This window comes from Papio anubis, chromosome 14, assembly GCF_008728515.1.
Source record: "Papio anubis isolate 15944 chromosome 14, Panubis1.0, whole genome shotgun sequence".
Taxonomy (NCBI): Eukaryota; Metazoa; Chordata; class Mammalia; order Primates; family Cercopithecidae; genus Papio; species Papio anubis.
The window spans coordinates 26706330-26723391 of record NC_044989.1 but is presented as its reverse complement, the minus strand read 5'-3'; the positions used below and the strand labels follow the sequence as shown (position 1 = coordinate 26723391).

General features: G+C 52.9%; 2 protein-coding genes across 8 annotated transcripts in view; both read right to left on the bottom strand.

Moving 5' to 3' along the window:
• Positions 1-1480: 1480 nt before the first annotated feature.
• TMEM214 (transmembrane protein 214) lies at positions 1481-10288 on the bottom strand. 4 transcript variants are annotated; one of them, XM_003908388.4, is made up of 18 exons: positions 10039-10288; positions 8940-9139; positions 7915-8065; positions 7472-7606; positions 7147-7229; positions 6610-6715; positions 6416-6497; positions 6024-6125; positions 5499-5640; positions 5309-5386; positions 4962-5053; positions 4667-4715; positions 4384-4497; positions 4032-4149; positions 3365-3461; positions 3010-3178; positions 2712-2863; positions 1481-2466 (listed from the first exon to the last, which is right to left on the bottom strand). In XM_003908388.4, exons 1-18 carry the CDS (start codon positions 10181-10183, stop codon positions 2343-2345), a joined length of 2139 nt encoding a protein of 712 aa, XP_003908437.1. In that variant the 5' UTR covers positions 10184-10288; the 3' UTR covers positions 1481-2342. The 4 variants fall into 4 exon arrangements, 3 of the variants coding, with proteins under 3 accessions (XP_003908437.1, XP_021780379.1, XP_003908436.1); XM_021924687.2 differs by lacking the exon at positions 10039-10288 and adding an exon at positions 9485-9999; XR_002516583.1 differs by lacking the exon at positions 3365-3461.
• A 5693-nt stretch (positions 10289-15981) lies between these two features.
• MAPRE3 (microtubule associated protein RP/EB family member 3) overlaps positions 15982-17062 on the bottom strand; it is a 55748-nt gene continuing 54667 nt past the window's right edge. For all 4 annotated transcript variants that reach the window (XM_031655030.1, XM_031655032.1, XM_031655029.1 and 1 more), the window contains exon 7: positions 15982-16897. In XM_031655030.1, the coding sequence (XP_031510890.1) occupies positions 16829-16897 (69 nt within the window). In that variant the 3' untranslated portion in view covers positions 15982-16828. The remainder of the gene's footprint in view (positions 16898-17062) is intronic.

The following is a 17062-nucleotide window of genomic DNA, read 5'->3' as shown; positions in this document are numbered from 1 at the left end:
GGATGGTCTCGATCTCCTGACCTCGTGATCCACCCGCCTTGGCCTCCCAAAGTGCTGGGATTACAGGCTTGAGCCACCGCGCCCGGCCAGCATCACTGTCATACACTCTGCTAGCCCACGCTGCTTCAATTTACTGGCTCCACTTGGACTCCTGTTTGTTGACAGCTCTGCAAAAATGAAACGTCTCGACATCTGGTTTTGCTTTAACCAGAGCAGGTGCAGTGTTGGACTAGTTCTCCACAAAGGAAAAATTTCAGACAATTTCAACACTGGGTCAAAAAACTTTATCTATCGAATAAAGTCAATTAAGCTTAAGCTGTCAGTGTGGAGAGGCAATTAATCTATGTTGATGAAAAATGTTGCTCCCCAGGATTTTAGTGTCAGAAGTTAAATGAACCCAGCAAGGTGAATATAGTCACACATTAGAAGCCAACACAGCACTGTGGCATCCTTGCTTCGCTGGATGCGGCCTTGGACTTCTAGAAGTTATCACCGAACTTGTCCTCCCTGTGCCATTGCCGACCCATTCTCACAACTGCCACCTTTCTCCAACTTGCCTTGAACACAGGCCAGTTCTCCTGCCCAGCAGTCCCAAAACCTTGGCCCTTTGCCAGGTAGTTTATCTTCTCCGGGAAGATGGTCATGGTTAATTGCCACTAGGAGAGAAAGGGGTCTGCCTGTGGGCTAATTCCAGAGGAAAGGCAGCAAACACATGAGATGCTGTTATATTCATGACCTCACTTTGGGTCGATATTTTCTTACATCTGCTACTTTATATTCGAACCACTGAAAAAGCAGTGTCTCAGGACACCACGTGAGAAGGGAAGTGGTAACTGGCCATCATACCTGCTGAGCATCATGGGAGTTTATGAGGGAAGCTGAATCTGCTTTGAGAGCTGCTAGAGCATATCTCTAGTACTGCTGACTTGAAACATTCAAGGAAACCAAACTGAGAACTAAGAAACCAGCAGTTAGATCTAACTTCTCTCTAGTATTGCTGACTTGAAACATTCAAGAAAACACATCTGAGAACTAAGAAATCAGCAGAGTTATCTAACTCCTTTTAGTCTCAAGTCAAAAAAAAAAAAGGGGCTTTGGCGATAACCCTTGGACTCATGTGTCCTTGGAGTTCTAAATCTTTCACTCACTGCTCTATAAAATGAAGGTCCTGGCAAGGAAAGGACATCTCCTGGTCACTGGCCAAGAATTCCCCTAAGAGACGGCCCCCGGTTTTTCCAAGCACAAAACTATCAAGGCAAATTTGGGATATGAATCAGTGACAAGTCAGACAGTATGATTAGCGTAGCAAGAGAAGTGTCTATAACACCCACCAGGTCAAACTTTAGAACCATGGATGTGGCCTTCCCCACCAGGAGCTTAATTACAGCCATGGCTACAGTCTTCAGGAGGGCAAGGGCCCAAGATTTTGTTATTCTGAACCATAATTAGGGGAATTTCTGTATGAGGATGCAGACAGGAATGCTAGAAATCAAATCTGTGTCCTTTATTCCACCTGGTAGGCATACCCAATAACCATATGCTGAGTCCTGTCTCAGGCTGATGGAGGATTCCCTGGGCCCAAGGCACACAACTACCTGGGCTCTGCTCTCCAGACAGATGATAGGAGGGATGGACAGTGGAGAGAAGCTGAGCCTTGTGACAGAGTCCCCCAGCATGATGGGGAATGGAAAGTTGGAAGAAGTAGGACTATGAAGGAGGAGACAGGAAGGGGCTTAGAGGCATTTGGGGCAGGTTGGGCATTTTGAAGTGAGAGGCATTTCCATCCAGCCCCCCATGTCCACTGACAGCCACACCCAGGCTTCAGGTGGAGATGAGGCTGCTGTTTCCCAACGTGGTGCTATATTCTTCTGGAAGCCCCTTTCCTTCTGCTGTGGCTAGAGCTGTGACCAAGAATGGGAACAGGAGGCTGCTAAAGTCTGGAGAAGCAGGAATCATTTGTCAGAAGAACACAGAAGCCACCTGCTGGGAGTTCTGTCTTTTTGGAGATAAGCTGTTTGGGGTTTAGAAATGAGATGGAAGGAAGTGGAAGGCAGAGGGCAAGGGCGGAGTTGTGAGAGGCTACCATCACAAGGATGGAGGCTGGGGGCCATGTGCAGTAGGTCCAGAAAAGTGTTCAGTGGAATTGTGGGTAGGAGGCTGAGATGCCGCTGGGCCCTGTCCCCACCAAAGATGGAAGAACTGAGGTGGAGGCAACTGGCCACTTGCCTAGGAGAGAACTCAGGCACCAAGTTAAAAAGACTCCCATGAAGAACTGCCACCTTCTACCCGCTGCAGTCTTGGTTTGCCCACGCAGAAATCAGTGGCCAGGGAGGCAGGGCCTACTACTGGGATATCAGGGCAAGTGCCCAGTCCAAGAAAGCCACTGTGATGTCCTGTAGGCAGAGCCAGGTCCAGTGGACAGCCTCACTGAGCTGTGTCTTCATGCAGTCCCAGGTCACCTCACCTCTGGAAAGAAAGTGGAACATTTTTGAGTATGCACGTGTGTAGCTGTGTCAACTCTCAGGGCTGAAAACTTAGACCCACAACCCTCATCCCAGGGTGGTCAGGGATGGGCAGTCAATTAAGCTTAAGCTGTCAAGGATGCAGCGAGGGGCAGGACAGTGTGGGAGACTGGTCAGAGATGGCTTGTCCCTGGGGCCCAGGAATGGGGCTGCTGGGGATCCTGCTGGAGCCCTGGGCAAAGGTCTCACCTGCATGCCTCATGGCAGTGCTTGTGGGCGCTGGCCAGGGCCTCAAGCAAGAGGTGCCACAATGGCAGCAGTACATTCTGGTAGAAAAGCAGGGGCAGCTCTCTCAGATAGCGGAGCAGCTGATTCAGGGAATCAGGGAGCTGGATCTGTAGCTGGACCATGGAGAATGGATGGGGTCAGAGTATCCAGGGAACTGCATCCTGGACCTAAGGACTCAGGCCACACAATGCTGCTCCCTTCCCAGAATTCTGCTCCTGGGAAAACCAGCCCGTCATGTGACTCCCTATCTCTGACTTACCCTCTGAGAGAGGCTGGTGAGGCTGTCACCAAACCAGGCAAGGTGAGAGGCACAGTGGGCAGAAAAGAAGCTGACTGTGGCATTGGTGTGAGCCCAGGCCAGCTGCAAGCTGGGCCGCACCATGGTGAGCAGGTGAGAGCCCCAGACAGGCAGTGTCTCCTCCAGCCAGCTGTGGAAGATGGAAGTGGGGGAAGAGGGCTCTGAGTCTCCTCAGGCACCGCTTAGCTCCCAAGAAACAGCTGGGGAAATGGAGGCCGTGGGAAAGGAGAATCACAAGTGCTTCCCACTGTCACCTCCCTGACACCCAGGCCTTCTCTCTTCTGCCTCTCCTCTCCCCTCCCTGGGAGGAGCTCACCTGTAGCCTTGCAGACTGTAGGAGTAGAGCTTGGCACACGCTTGTTGGCTAGCAGGTAAGAAACCAGATGTTCGAAGCAACCGGCCAGTAAGGGAGGCTGAGTAAAGGGGGCCTCTGGTGAGCCGGGAGATGAGAGGGGCAGGGACTGGGGAGACAGACACTACAGGGCCTAGAGCAGGCACAGCGAGGTGCTGGGCAGAGCTTTGTGTGCTCACAGGGCCACAGAGCCAGCTCCAGCCTGCTGTGGAGGAAGGCATGCAGAGTTGTCCTTCTCCTGCTGGGCCAGGTGTGCAGGAATGCAGCTGCCGGGTGGAGCCTGGGCTCAGGCTTCAGGAAGCCTCAGGTTGAGGGTCTGCCCTTCTACTTACTAGCTGTGACCTAAAGCTAACTGCTACATCTTTCTGAGACCATTTCCTCAGGAGTTAAAAGGAGGTAACACCTACTCAAATGATACCATGAATATGCAAGCACTTCTATACTGCAAAGTCCTAGTCTAATCTGAAATGGAAGTGTCATATCTGAGGACAGAAAACTCTGTCTGTAAAGTGTTTACTCTGCAGGATTGAGAACTCGTGAGGACAAAGATGTGTGCTGTGGGGGCGGGGGGTGCTACACGTAGCTCTGTGCCCCTCCCATGCCATCCTCCCACTTGCCCATTGCTGCTTACCCTGGAAGGAGCTGTGTGACCGGAGGTCATGGCACAGGAAGCCTACAGCGAAGACCAGCAGCAACAGGAGGAGCCGCGTCCAGGGCAGCCGAGGACCCTGAGCCTGCTGCAACAGGCCCTGGTGGGAGGGGAGCAGGAGACAGTTGTAGAAGCGAGAGGGGCTGGTCTTTGCCTCTGAGGGCAGACCTCAAGCCAGGCCTTCCCGGAAGAGCGTCAAGCCTTCACATTACCCTGGAGGCAGCGGGGGGCTCCACAGACAGGTGGGGCAGGAATGGGATACAGGCCCAACCTGGGTGTGCTGAGACAGAGATGTAAGATAGCGTGTGGGCTGGAGAGGGCTGGGTGCCAGCACCTTGCAAGCCATGTCACAGGTGACGACATCCTGGTTGTTACCGCTGCCCTTCCTCAGCAGCTCCTGGTTGGTAAGCTTGAGGGACTGAATGGTTTCTTGCAAAGACTTCTGTACCTATGGACAAGAAAGGTCTGGCCTGTGAGGGAATCCAGAGCTTCCATCCTGCTTCATTTTCCATGCCAACAGGGACCCTTCTCAGGGAAGGGACAGTGGCTGAGGAGCCCCTACTCAGAACCCAGAATCCAGACAGGGCTCAACCTGCCACATCCTCCCAGCTCCTCACCTTCTTGGGAATCTGCTCCCAGGAGCTGAGCAAGTGCTCCAGCAGCAGGCTGTGGGGAAAGCACAACCCCTCCATCAGGTGGCTCGTGCGGCCTTGCCCATCCTCCCATCCTCCATTAGCCCTGGCTCCTTCAGGCTGAAAGACCCTCCACCTACCACCCACAGAGCAGCAGCTTCCTAGAGGTTGCTCCAGCAATGTTCCCACTCAGCCTGAGAGGTGTCAGGCCATGAGACAGTGACCCAGGCTCCCCTTCTGCTTCTAGCACAGGGACAGGCTGGCCCCCCACCCCACCTGCCTGGACTGAGACAGGTGCTTAGGGTACAGCTGCCTCCAGACGCTGGCGCTGAGGGGGTCCACTGTCAGGCACTCGGTCAGGCTGCTCAGGAGCTGCACAGCAGGACAGAGGGAGAGGCTGCTGGGGGCATGGGGCAGGCGGAGGGGGAGAGTGCTAAGAGGTGATCCCCTTCCCGTTAGGTGAGGCCACCCAGGCCGCACATTCACCCTAAGGAGTGGAGAAACAGTGTCAAGACTCCAGAAAGCTCTCTGAGAGGCTGTAAAGCGGGAGATTGGGGCTCCTGAGCTAGAGCTTTGAGCTCAAAGATCACTCATCTGCAAGTGACGGACATCAGAAACCACCCAGACCTGAATGTGCTGTCCCTTGGGATCCATCTTCTGAGGGTGAAGCTCGAGTGAGCGGGGCAGGCAGCTGTCAACAGGGAGCTAAGGAAAAGCCTCAGAATGGGCTCTGTGAAGGCAAGGCCTTTGTCAGCAGGTAGGGACCGCTGCAGTTGACCCCTGGGGAAGGAGAAGCAGCCTCCCACCACGTCCTCACCTCTTTCTTCATCTCAGGGGGACAGCTAGGGGTGGCTCTGGACAGGAAAGAAGGGAAGTAGGTATGCAGGGTGGAATCTGGCTTTGCTCCAAATGCCAGCACCTTCAGTCGGGGGTAGAGCTGACATAGCTGCTCCTGCAGGCTGGGTGGGGTGGGGAGGAAAGCCAGGCATAAGCTATAAATGGAGCTGTATGATGTGAACCTTTTGCTTGCTTCAGAGCCCATGCCTGCCTGGGGGGAACAGCCACTGAGGACCTTGCAATGGCTCTGAATCTTTTTACTCAGAGACTCCTTGGAAATCTGTTGAAAGCCATGGACCCTATCCCTAAGAAAATGCCCATATGCCAATCACACTCAAGGGTCCATATAATTTCAAGGGATCACTGTTCCTTTGAAACCTACTCTTGAACTTCCAGGTTGCAAATCTCAGATCTAGGATGGCTGGGGAAGAAGGGATGGGAAAATGTAACGTGGTTCTGGTGCTGGGGGTCCCTTCACAGCAGGTGTGCCCCAGAGCAGTCCTACCTGGGTGTCAGGGAGTTGTTCGGCATATAGGCAAAGTCCAGAAGTGGGAAGAAGTCCTTGGGGCCAATCATGCCGAAGCCCTTGGTAAGGTTGGGATGCATCCTGTGGGGATGAAGAAACAGGTTCGCTGGACACCACCACCCATGCCAGCTGTTTCGGTCATGACCCCAGCTAAGCCAACATCTAGGAAAAAGGGTGTAAACTCTACCCCATCTGCCAGCCCTTAATAGCTCCCTCTTCTTCCTTCCTCACCATCACATTCTAAGATGGTGGGAGAAGCTGGTCCTGATTTTCCTCATATCCCTGGAGACCAAGATCACAGCCTCCCATTTTGCTAAAACAGCCATCTGGGACACCCTGAGCCTTCCCCTCGCTGCCCTTCCATTACTCACAGGAGCAGCCGATCCAGGTATGTGATGGCAAACGGAGACAGAGACTTGATGCCCAGCACAGGCAGCATGATCCCCAGCCACACTGTGGAGGTGAAGGTCAGGAGGGAAGCCTCAGGCTTGCACCTATTGGGGGCATCAAAGAGGAGTTTTCCGGTTCCGAGACCCTCCCTCTTTCTTCCCTATTTCCCTGTTACCTTTCAGTCCCTCGGTGAGGTTGGCAAAACCCGCTTGACCCAGGGCCCACATGATGGTCAGACACTTGGCTGGTCGGCTCTGGTGGGACCTCAGTAGTTCCAGGAACTGAGGAGACCGGTAGGGAAGGCAGATTGGGATAGGACAAAACACCAGGAGCACCCCCAAAGACAGGCGGGAAGGGAGATGTCAACTGGAAGAGGGAGGACAGGCCGAGCAAGAGTGGGGCACTATGACCACGTGGTGCAGGGATTGTTTGTGGGCTTCACCTATAGTCTGCCATTGGCTGGATGACTGAGCCTAGGAAAGTTACTGAACTCCTCTGTGGCTCAATATTTTCATTTATAAAAATGGGAAATAATAGCAGTACCTGGCTGCTATGTTTCCAGAGCAGACACACAGTAAGTGCTAATAGTATTACCTATTATTACTAGGCTTATAGGTCTTCTACTATCCCAAACCTGAGTCCAACAATGTAGATTCTGCCCAGACTCCCCAGTCCTAGCTTCCTGGTGTCCCCACCACCACTGAGAGCTCACCTTGCCTAGGTTTGCAGTGGCAATCTTGGGCTTGTCTTGCAGGATGGCCTGGATACAGATGCGGTAACCATGTAGTGACTCCCCTGGAGAGATACACATTCTCACACCTACTCACATTACTTGGCATCCCAAACCTGAAATCTCCCATTTGTCAGTGGTGAGCCCAGGCCCCAGGTCCACTGACTCCTAACTTCCTCCACCCTTTCCAAAAACAGTGTCAAGGTCAGCACATTTCCCTACTGGAAACAGAACCACTGAGTGGTACTGAAAGCAGGAAAAAAAGGAGGAGGCTCCCAAGATGGTCATCCCTCCTGTGCCCCCTCACCTGGTGTCTTATCCAGCTCTTGCAGCATGGTGAACAGACAGTGGTCAAAAAAGAGCTCCAGAGACCCTGCTGCCTTCGCCAGCAGCCCTCGGATGATCCCACGCAGCTCCCGGCTCACCAGGCTGTAGGGATAATCTAAGGCCCATAGGCCTCATTGTGAGTGCTAGGACCAGACACCCATCAGCTCTTGAGAACTGTGGTGCTCTCCCTGAGAATGGTGAGTGGAGGCAAAGGCCCCTGCACTGAGGTTGGGATCCTTCCTCTGAGGAGACCCAGAGGGAGGATCACAGAACGAGGCCCAGAAACATTCACAGTCACAGGTGTTTGAGACCAGCCCAAACACCCATGGAAATCAAGACAGTGGGGGGCACTGGGATCTGTTATACCACCCTTTTTGAATTTCTTTGAACTTGTCTGAGCTTGAGGAAGCTGGAAGGACTTACCATGAGTATGCTGGCTCAGCGTGGGTTCACTTAGAGGAGCTTGTAGCTTGTAGTTGAGATAGCTGGCCAGGTCCTTCAACCATATGGATGGGTTTCCAGAGAACACGCTCTGGCTCTTATCCAGTTCCTTCTGCAGGGCTGCCACATCCAGCTGCCAGGGACAATCCCCCAACCCCCCACCATGGCGAGTTGTGAGTGAGGGAGTAAAGAAGTGGGGTAGGGGTGGGAAAATGCTTGAACTAGGTGGCAGAAGGAAGAAGGGTTTCCGTTTTTAAGCATAAGAACATGGAATGCTGCAATTCTGCTGCACCCACATCTTTAAGTATGGAACAGGACAGCTGAAAATGCCGATCTCAAGGCCCTATCCTCTCAGGCTCTCCACATGTTTAAGAGGAAAACAGAGGGCCAGGCGCAGTGGCTCACACCTGTAATCCCAGCACTTTGGGAGGCCAAAGTGGGTGGATCACCTAAGGTCAGGAGTTTGAGACCAGCCTGGCCAACACAGTGAAACCCCGTCTCTACTAAAAATACAAAAATTAGCCAGGCGTGGTGGCACGCACCTGTAATCCCAGCTACTTGGGAGGCTGAGGCAGGAGACAGAGGTTGCAGTGAGCTGAGATCACGCCACTGCACTCCAGCCTGGGCGACAGAGGGAGATTCTATCTCAAAAAAAAAAAAAAAAAAAAAAAAAGGAAAACAGAGGACAAGATAGAAAATGAAAGATCAGTATTTCCACAGGACAGAGAATCATAACCAGTTTCTCCATCTCCTCCCTGGTGTTCCTGGGTCTTCAAGGCTTTCCTCTTACCAATCCATGTTTCCCTATAAATTTTCCATTTCCTTTCTATTCTAGCTGCAGGCACTCTGTTCCCCTGGGGTTTCCATCTTCTCCTGAACTCCTGCTCTCAACCCTTAAGTGTTCCTCCAATTTCATAGGATCTCAGCTGTCCATCCGCCTCCTCCTCTCATCTTCTCTACATCTCAAGCCCCCATTCTTTCTGCGTGTCATGTCTAGGCACACTCACAGCTTTCAGTGCTTCCTCCAGGCTGCGGAAGCGGCCCTGCTTCTGGTTTTGGTTGGGAAGAGTTGCCACCTTCTTTGGCTGCTTCTTGTTCCCTGGTTTCTTAGGCTCCACAGCAGGGGGTGGAACCTGCTCCTTATTCTGCCGCTTCATGATATTCTCAAAGCCCCGCTCATAAAGGGTGCTTGTGGTCTGGATTGGAGCTGAGGTGAAGATAGGTAGAGAAAGGCAGGCCACCCTTGAGTCCCCAAGGCCTCACCTATCAGTGGTCCCTTTCCCCACACTGCCACCTAATTAATCTCCAGGGAAGAGCCTGTCTCAAAGCCCCTTCCTCTTGGGCTGCTTAAAGAGCAGGGCAGGGTGTTCTCCTGGTAGTTTGTTTCGTTACAGCTCTTGAGTCTATGGGCTCTTTCATAAAGATGGGGCAGTTCTTTATTAGACAAATCAGAGTATGTAGGAACAAGCAGAGAGGCTGGATATAGAGGTTTGCCTTATTCGGTGAGTGGCTACTAGTCTGGAAAGGCAGGCTGTTTCCATCTTGGTCTTACCCTAACGCCTCTTGGTGCCGACATGACAACTCTATAATCAACAAGTGGCAATCTTTCTCCACTCCTCAGTGGAAGAACCAGGTGTCACTTATAATTCCTGGTGAGTGTTGAGTGTGTGGCAGTCATTTCCCCCACTGCTTGGCCTCCTGTCCCTTCCTCCATGACCTGCTGGTTACTTAAAGAGGGGGCATTGTGTATAATGATCCAGAGTGCCTCTTCCCAGCTCAGACACCTGCCCAGGGAGGCCGGCTAGGTTCCTGGGCAGCTGGGAGAGTGTGTGCAGTGAACTGAGAGTCTGAGGACCGGAATCCTGGCCCCTCTGACACATGACCCTGGCCAGGGTGTCCAACTTCACTGGGCCTCAGTTTACTCATCTGGGAGGTAAGGACCGCAACCTCTCCTGGAGCTGTCCGCCTCCCGTAAGGCTCCAAAAAGACAACGCAAGGGTGGCGCTCCGGGATGTGCCTGCGAGCTCGCGCCCAGGTTCTGGGAGCGGCTCGTTGCGACCCTGCCGGACAGGCCCGGGGTACGCGCCAGGCAGGGTGGGTACTCACGGGTCAGGTCGTATTTCCACACTCCATTTGCTTCCCCGAGCGCCCGGCGGTTCCCGCCGCCGCCTCGGCCGCCAGCGCCGGCCCCAGGCCGCCGGCCCTTCTTCACCACCTCCCAGCGCCCCACGCCCGCCGTCTTGGCCGCCATGGCTCGGAGCCCTCCCGCCTCGGCCACTTCCCCTGCTTTCCGGCCCGGCGCTGGCGCGCCGCACTCTGCCACGTCTCCTCGCAGGACCGCGCGCCCGGCGCCCAGCGCCCGCCGCAAGGCAGCCTGGGACTTGTAGTCCCTCTCCTGGGCCGGGCTCTTTCGGGCGAGGAGCGACTGGAAGAGGCTCCCGTGGCAGCCTGCGGTCCCCGCCCAGGCGAAGAGGCCGGAAGGAGAGGAGATTCCCTTCTGAGAACGTTCACTGAGCGCCGATGTGAACGCCACGGCATCGAGACACTTGGTAGAACTGTTTCTGTTTTTGTTTCCTTTATTGATCAATTGATTGATCGATTGATTGACAGGGTCTCGCTCTGTCGCCCAGGCTGGAATGCCCAGGCTGGAATGCAGTAGCGCGACCCCAGCTCACTGTAACCTCCGCCTCCCAGGTTTAAGCGACTCTCGTGCCTCAGCCTCCCGAGTAGCTGGGACTACAGGCTCCCGCCGCCACGCCCAGCTAATTTTTGTATTTTTAGTAGAGACGGGGTTTCGCCATGTTGGCTAGGCTGGTCTCGAACTCCTGACCTAAAGTGATCCACCCGCCTCGGCCTCCCAAAATCCTGGGATTACAGGCGTGAGCTGCGGCGCCCAGCCACTGCTTTTCTTTCCTTTCTGGTACAGCTGGAAGGATGGGATGGAAGTAGTGCTCCTCATCTCTGGGGAGAGTTTGAAGATTGAATGCTTCCTTTCTTCTAGGAAAGTGCTGGCTTTACTGCTGCTAGTGATTAAACTTCGGGTTTAATGGGCTATACAAATCTATTGCCAAAGAACAAGGAAGAGGATGGAGGCTTGAGGAAAGGGCAGAGTGTTGGGGAGCTGGGGTAGGAAGTGGAGAATGGAGAATACTTCTTTTATTTTTATTTTTATTTTTTGAGACAGGATCTTGCTTTGTCACCCAGGCTGGAGTTCAGTGGCGCGATCACAACTCACCGCAGCCTCGACTTCCAGGGCTCGGTTGATCCACCACCACGGATCACCTGACCCACCACCATGCCCGGCTAATCTTTGGTATTTTTTGTAGAGACAGGGTTTTGCTGTGTTGCCCAGGCTGATCTCAAACTCCTGGGCTCAGTGATCCACCCTCCTCAGCCTCCCAAAGTGCTGGGATTACAGGAGTGAGCCACTGCTCCTGGCCTCCGAGTTCTTCTCATGGAGGCTGAGAAAAGTTTGGGGGTCTGGGACAGCTAGGGCCGGGTTTCCCCTTCCAGGCAATGGGAAAGAACAGGCTCTGCCTCCCACCACAAGAGTCAGTCCCAAGTTCCAGATGTGTCAGGGAAGCGATGGAGAGCCCCAGACTTGAGGCATTTGCAGACAGGTTCCTGCTCAGACATCCATGTGGAGGGTGTTAGTATCTTGGGAGCCTTCAGAACCTTGAAGCATGCCAGCAGAGGAGAATGAGGGAAGAGAAAATCGAAGTGACTTATCACAATTAAAGAAATTTAATACGGGTCTAGCATTTAATACGAATGCTATTTCGTATACAACTGTGTGTGAGGATGAGATTCCCATCTGCCATACTGAGGTATTATGGTAAGAACTATGAGAGTCCAAATTCCTACAGGATGAACAGCTGAGGGAGTGATGAATTCTTTAGGAAGGAGATTAGCTTCTGGAAGGAGACAGCAGCTGATATGGGTTCTGAGAAATAGAATTTTCATTGGTTCGCTGGGTGCCGTGGCTCACACCTGTAATCCCAGCACTTCAGGAGGCTGAGGTGGGTATCACTTGAGGTCACCAGCCAGGCCGACATGGTGAAACCCCGTCTCTACTAAATACAAAAAATTAGCTGGGCATGCTGGCACATGCCTATAATCTCAGCGGCTTAAGAGGCTGAGACAGGATAATCGCTTGAACCTGGGAAGTGGAGGTTGCAGTGAGCCCAGACTGTGCCACTGCACTCCAACCTGGGCAACAAAAGCTAGACTCCATCTCAAACCCCAAAAAACAACAACAACAACAACAACAACAAACAAAATTGAATTTTCACTGGCTGAGGATTAGGGTGGGTGGAGAGAAAATGCCAGTTGTGTGGATCTGTTGATGTAAAACAAAGGCCTAGAGGGTTGGTAAACTGGAAGCAGTTCAATGGGACAATGCTTGATGGGACTTTGGAGGTGATGAGGTTTGATACAGTTTGGATTTTTGTCTCTGCCCAAATCTCATGTTGAATTGTAATCCGCAGTGCTGGCAGTGGGGCCTGGTGGGAAGTGTTTGGATAATGGTGGTGGATCCCTCATGGTGGATCCCAGTTCTCATGAGATCTGGTCATTTAAAAGTGTGTGGCACCTCCCCAGCACCTCTCTCTCTCTCGCTCGCTTGCTCGCTCCCGCTTTTACCATGTGATGTGCCTGCTCCCCCTTTGCCTTCCACCATGATTGTAAGCTACCTGAGGCTTCCCTAGAAGCAGATGTCAGCGTTATGCTTCCTATACAGCTTGCAGAACTGAGCCAATTAAACTTCTTATAAATTACCCAGTCTAGATGTTTCTTTATAGCAATGCAACAATAGCCTCATATAAGGTTGGAAAGGGATCTGAGCCCATATGCCAAGGAACTTGCCTGCCAAATCTGGACTTTATCCTTCAGGCCCTGGGAGACCAGTGAGAGGGTGGCATAATCCACTCTTTTGGAAGGGTAAATGGGGCTGTGTGAAATGTTGGTAGGGGAAGGCAGGGGGTGGGAGACGAGCATATCTTGCTGCCTCCTTCTACCTGTCCTCCAGCCCCTTTAGGCCTGACCATGGCTGACTTTCCATCAGGTAGCTCTGAGATGCAGTGCTTTTGGCAAGGACCATATTTGAGCTGATCATTAATCAATTCATTTTGCAGGTCATTGGTTTAGGTGTACTCAGGAGACCAACAGCAATATCTTCTCTTTGTTCGACCCCTCCTGTGTCACATGTATGATCACAGAAGAGACCCTGTTTTTGGAAGAGAAACAGAACTGGCTTTCCATTGAGGCAAATGAGGAGGCTGCCCCATGGCAGAGGCACACAGAAGGGTGGGAGGGGGACTCTCTCTTTCATTGGAATAGTCTGGTAAGTTACCAGTTCTAACTTGGCATCTAGGACATATAAATCATGCATTTACTTATCCAGCAACCTTTTCTAAGCACCTTCTCTGTGTCAGGCCCTGTGCTAGGTGGAGCTGGAAGATATAGCTCACTTGCTTGTAAGGAACTTGAAGGCTGTGTGGGAGACAAATGTATAAACAAAAAATTACAGTTCACCATCTTAGTGTTCCAGAGGAAAGAAGCACTTAGTATGAGGTACCAGGAAGAGGTGGGGAGAAGGGAGTGGCTTTACATCCTTAAGCTCTGGGTGTTTGAAGAGCAGCCTTAGACACTAGCCATGGAGGTGGGCTTGGGTAGGCCCCACCATGGGGTTTGAAGACCCAAAAGATGTTGGGTCAAGGAGGACATGGGTGTCTAGTATGGGAGTAAGCAGAAGGATGAGCTCACTGAAGCACTGTTTTACCCACTGTACTATGTTTCTATTGCTGCTAAAACAAATTGCCACAAACTTAGTGGCTTAAAACAGGTGTGTTATCTTCCAGTTCTGGAGGGCAGGAGTCTAACTCAGGTCTCCCTGGGCGAGAATTGAGGTGTCAGCAGGACTGGGTTCCTTTCTGGAGGCTTTTGGGGAGCATCCATTTCTTTGTCTTGCCCAGCTTCTAGAGGCCACCTGCATTCCTGAGTTCATGGCTCCCTTCTGTCTTCAAAGCCAACAACAGCAGGTGAGTCACTCTCACATTGTATCACTTTGACCTCTTCTTTTATTTTATTTTTTTTTTGTTTTGAGATAGGATCTTGCTCTGTTGCCCAGGCTGAAGTGCAGTGGCATGATTATGGCTCACTGCAGCCTCGACCTCCAGGGCTCAAGTGATCCATCTCAGCCTCCCAAGTAGCTGGTACTACAGGCATATAGTACCATGCTTGGCTAATTTTTCTATTTTTTGTAAAGATGTGGTCTCGCTGTTGTCCAGGCTGGTCTCCAACTCCTGCGCTCAAATGATCCTCCTGCCTTGGCCTTTCAAAATGCTGGGATTACAGACAGAGCCACCACACCCTGCCCACTCTGACCCTTTCTGCCTCCTGCTTCCACCCTTACAAATGTTTGTGATGTCATTGGACCCACCTGGATAAACCAGGACACTCTCCCTGTTTTAAGGTCAGCAGATTAGCTTCCTGAATTCCATCTGCAACTTTCTTTCTTTCTTTTTTTTTTTTGAGACAGGGTTTCACTCTGTTGCCCAGGCTGGAGTACAGTGGAGCAATCATGGCTCACTGCAGCCTTAACAACAACTGGGCTCAAGTGATCCTCCTGCTTCAGCCTCCTGCGTAGCCGGGACTACAGGCACATGCCACAACAACCTTCAAATTTTATTTTTTGTAGAGATGGTGTTTCCCTATGTTGCTCAGGGAAGTCTTGAACTCCTGGGCTCAAGTGATAATCCCGCTTTGGCCTCCAAAAGTGCTGGGATTACAGGCGTAAGCCACCATGCCTGGCCCACAGGCAGCCTTAATTCCCTTTTGCCATGTAACCCACATATTCACAACTTCTGGGGATTGTGATATGGACACAGTGCCTCCCACGCCCACTTTACCTTCAGGGTGAGGTCTCGGCCTGAAAAGCAATGCAGAACAATGGCCTATCCTTTCATGGTATCTACCTGTAATCATGGGGAAAAGCCTTTAAAAATTAGGCAAGGGAATTAAAATCATCATGATAAGTAAAAGCAGGCAAGGAACTTGCTGGAGGAGAAGAACAGAGATAGAATAAGGCAGAAGTGTCTATGTATGTGGGGGTGGGAGTCAAAAGGGGCGGTGGTGATTGAGAAATGAACAGATATGAATTGCTTATTTAAGGCTTGAACCTGATGTCATGATAGAAATGGTGGTGGTCTCGAAAGGGGCCATGGGGTGGGGCCACAGAAGAGACACGGCCCCAGCTGCATGTTGGCCATACTCAGGGTGGCGAGGAAACCAGCACTGTCCTGCAGCTGGAAGAACCTCAGTGGTCTTTGGGGATGAGCCCTGAACCTCAAGTGAAGAAGTGTGAGTTCTAGCCCAGGTTTCTGCCATGGCGAGTGAGTCATGCATGTGGGCCTCTGATCCCTCCTCAGTAAACCGGGGGCTGGTCTAGATGACCCCAAGGCTCTCACATTCATTTCCGCACTCCTGGTCTCTGCTGGGCTTCTGGGACATTGGTTAGTGTGGCCTTTGGTCAGGCACATGCCGGGACTGGGGCTGTGCAGATAATGTGGAAGGGCCCCTGGCTCCCTGTTCCCACTGGAGCCTGATCTACAGAAGGAACCCCTTGGACGCTGCCATCCTGGGCTTCAGCACTCAGAACTGCTTGTTCTTTGTAGCCATCCCAGCTCTCTCTGTCACGTGAGCCCCTGTCCTCAGCTGAATCACTATGGTGAGGTGTGTGAGCTTTGACGACAGGTGGGGAATGACATGCAGTCCCCCTGACCCAAAGGAGACTGAAACGAAGAACCTCTTGGCCAGGCCACTACAGTGTCACGGTGTCCCACAGCCGCTTCACCAGCTGCCCCTTGTCATGGCCATGGGCCCAGACCTAGTTCCTCCTCAGGGATAGGGGGTTGGGGCCCCTGCCTGCCCTCAGAGCCCTACCACCAGTGTTGGGCACTGGGGCTAGGCTGGAGCTGGGCTCCGAGCCCAGAGCTGGTGGTGGTTTCCAGGCCTGTGGGAGGGTGACAGTGAGGCTGTGCTGCAGCTGTGGACTTTTACCGCACAAGTTTATTTAAATAAAAGTGAACACATATGCAGGCTGGTGCCTGAGGGGCAGGGGGTGGGCAGGGCGGGTGGGAAGCAGACAGACAATGGGGTCCAGGCAGGGTCTGTGTGGTGAACCAGGCTGCTGGAGGGAGTGGCTGGGGGCCTCAGGGCAGCACTGGGCTTCGGTGCTGGGGCAGGGGGCCTTGGGTGGGTGAGCCTGGTGCCAGGAGGTCATTTCCATCCCTCACATGCCCCCCTCCCTCTCCCTGACCCCCTGGGCCTACGGCACTACCTCCTCAGCCCCCTCTCCCTCTCCTGACATCAGCCTTCCCCTCAGTTACTGAGAAGCCAAAAGACAAAATAAATTAGAATGGGTGAGTCCAGCCCCAGCCCCCAGCCATGGAGAAGGGAAGCCAAGCCAGGCACACTGCCCCGAGCCCGTGCTGTCAGTTCTGGAAAAGAACAGGTAAAGTGCAAGGAGAATCCAGTAAGTAAAAATATACCAATGACTTTGTCAAATACACAGCTGCTGGCTGTCGGGAGCAGGTGGCTGGCTGGGGCGGGTGGCAGCAGCACCCTGGGAAATGTTGGGTGACACAACAGAGAGACAACAGAAATAAATAGGGTGGGTGTGGACAGGGGTCCCGCCAACTGGGCCAGTGCCACCCAGGACGGGCTTCTGCCTGCTTTCCGGCCCCATGCCCCCAAGCCCCGCTCGTCTGGCTCCCCAGTGCTGCGGCACTGACACAAAGCACCCGGCCGACCGTGTTAGGAAAGGACTATAATGTGGGAGTGGAGCAGGGAGGGAGGCATGGGGAAGCCGTGCAGTCAGCCAGGGCTGCGGCCGCCCTCAGTATTCGTCCTGGTCTTCTTGTTGATGCTCTTCAATCTCATCGTCCTCAGGGGGTGCGAATCCTTCCTGGAGGGTGGGAAGGAGAGGAAAGTGGTGGGCCAGGCAGGCCAGTCAGGGCTTCTCAGGTTCTGTAGGCAGCTGAAGAGCAAGGGGTCAAGAGCCTGGGAGCCCTGCTAATGGGTGACCCTGGGCTAGTAACTTTACCTCTCTCTCATCAGTAAATTTTCTCCA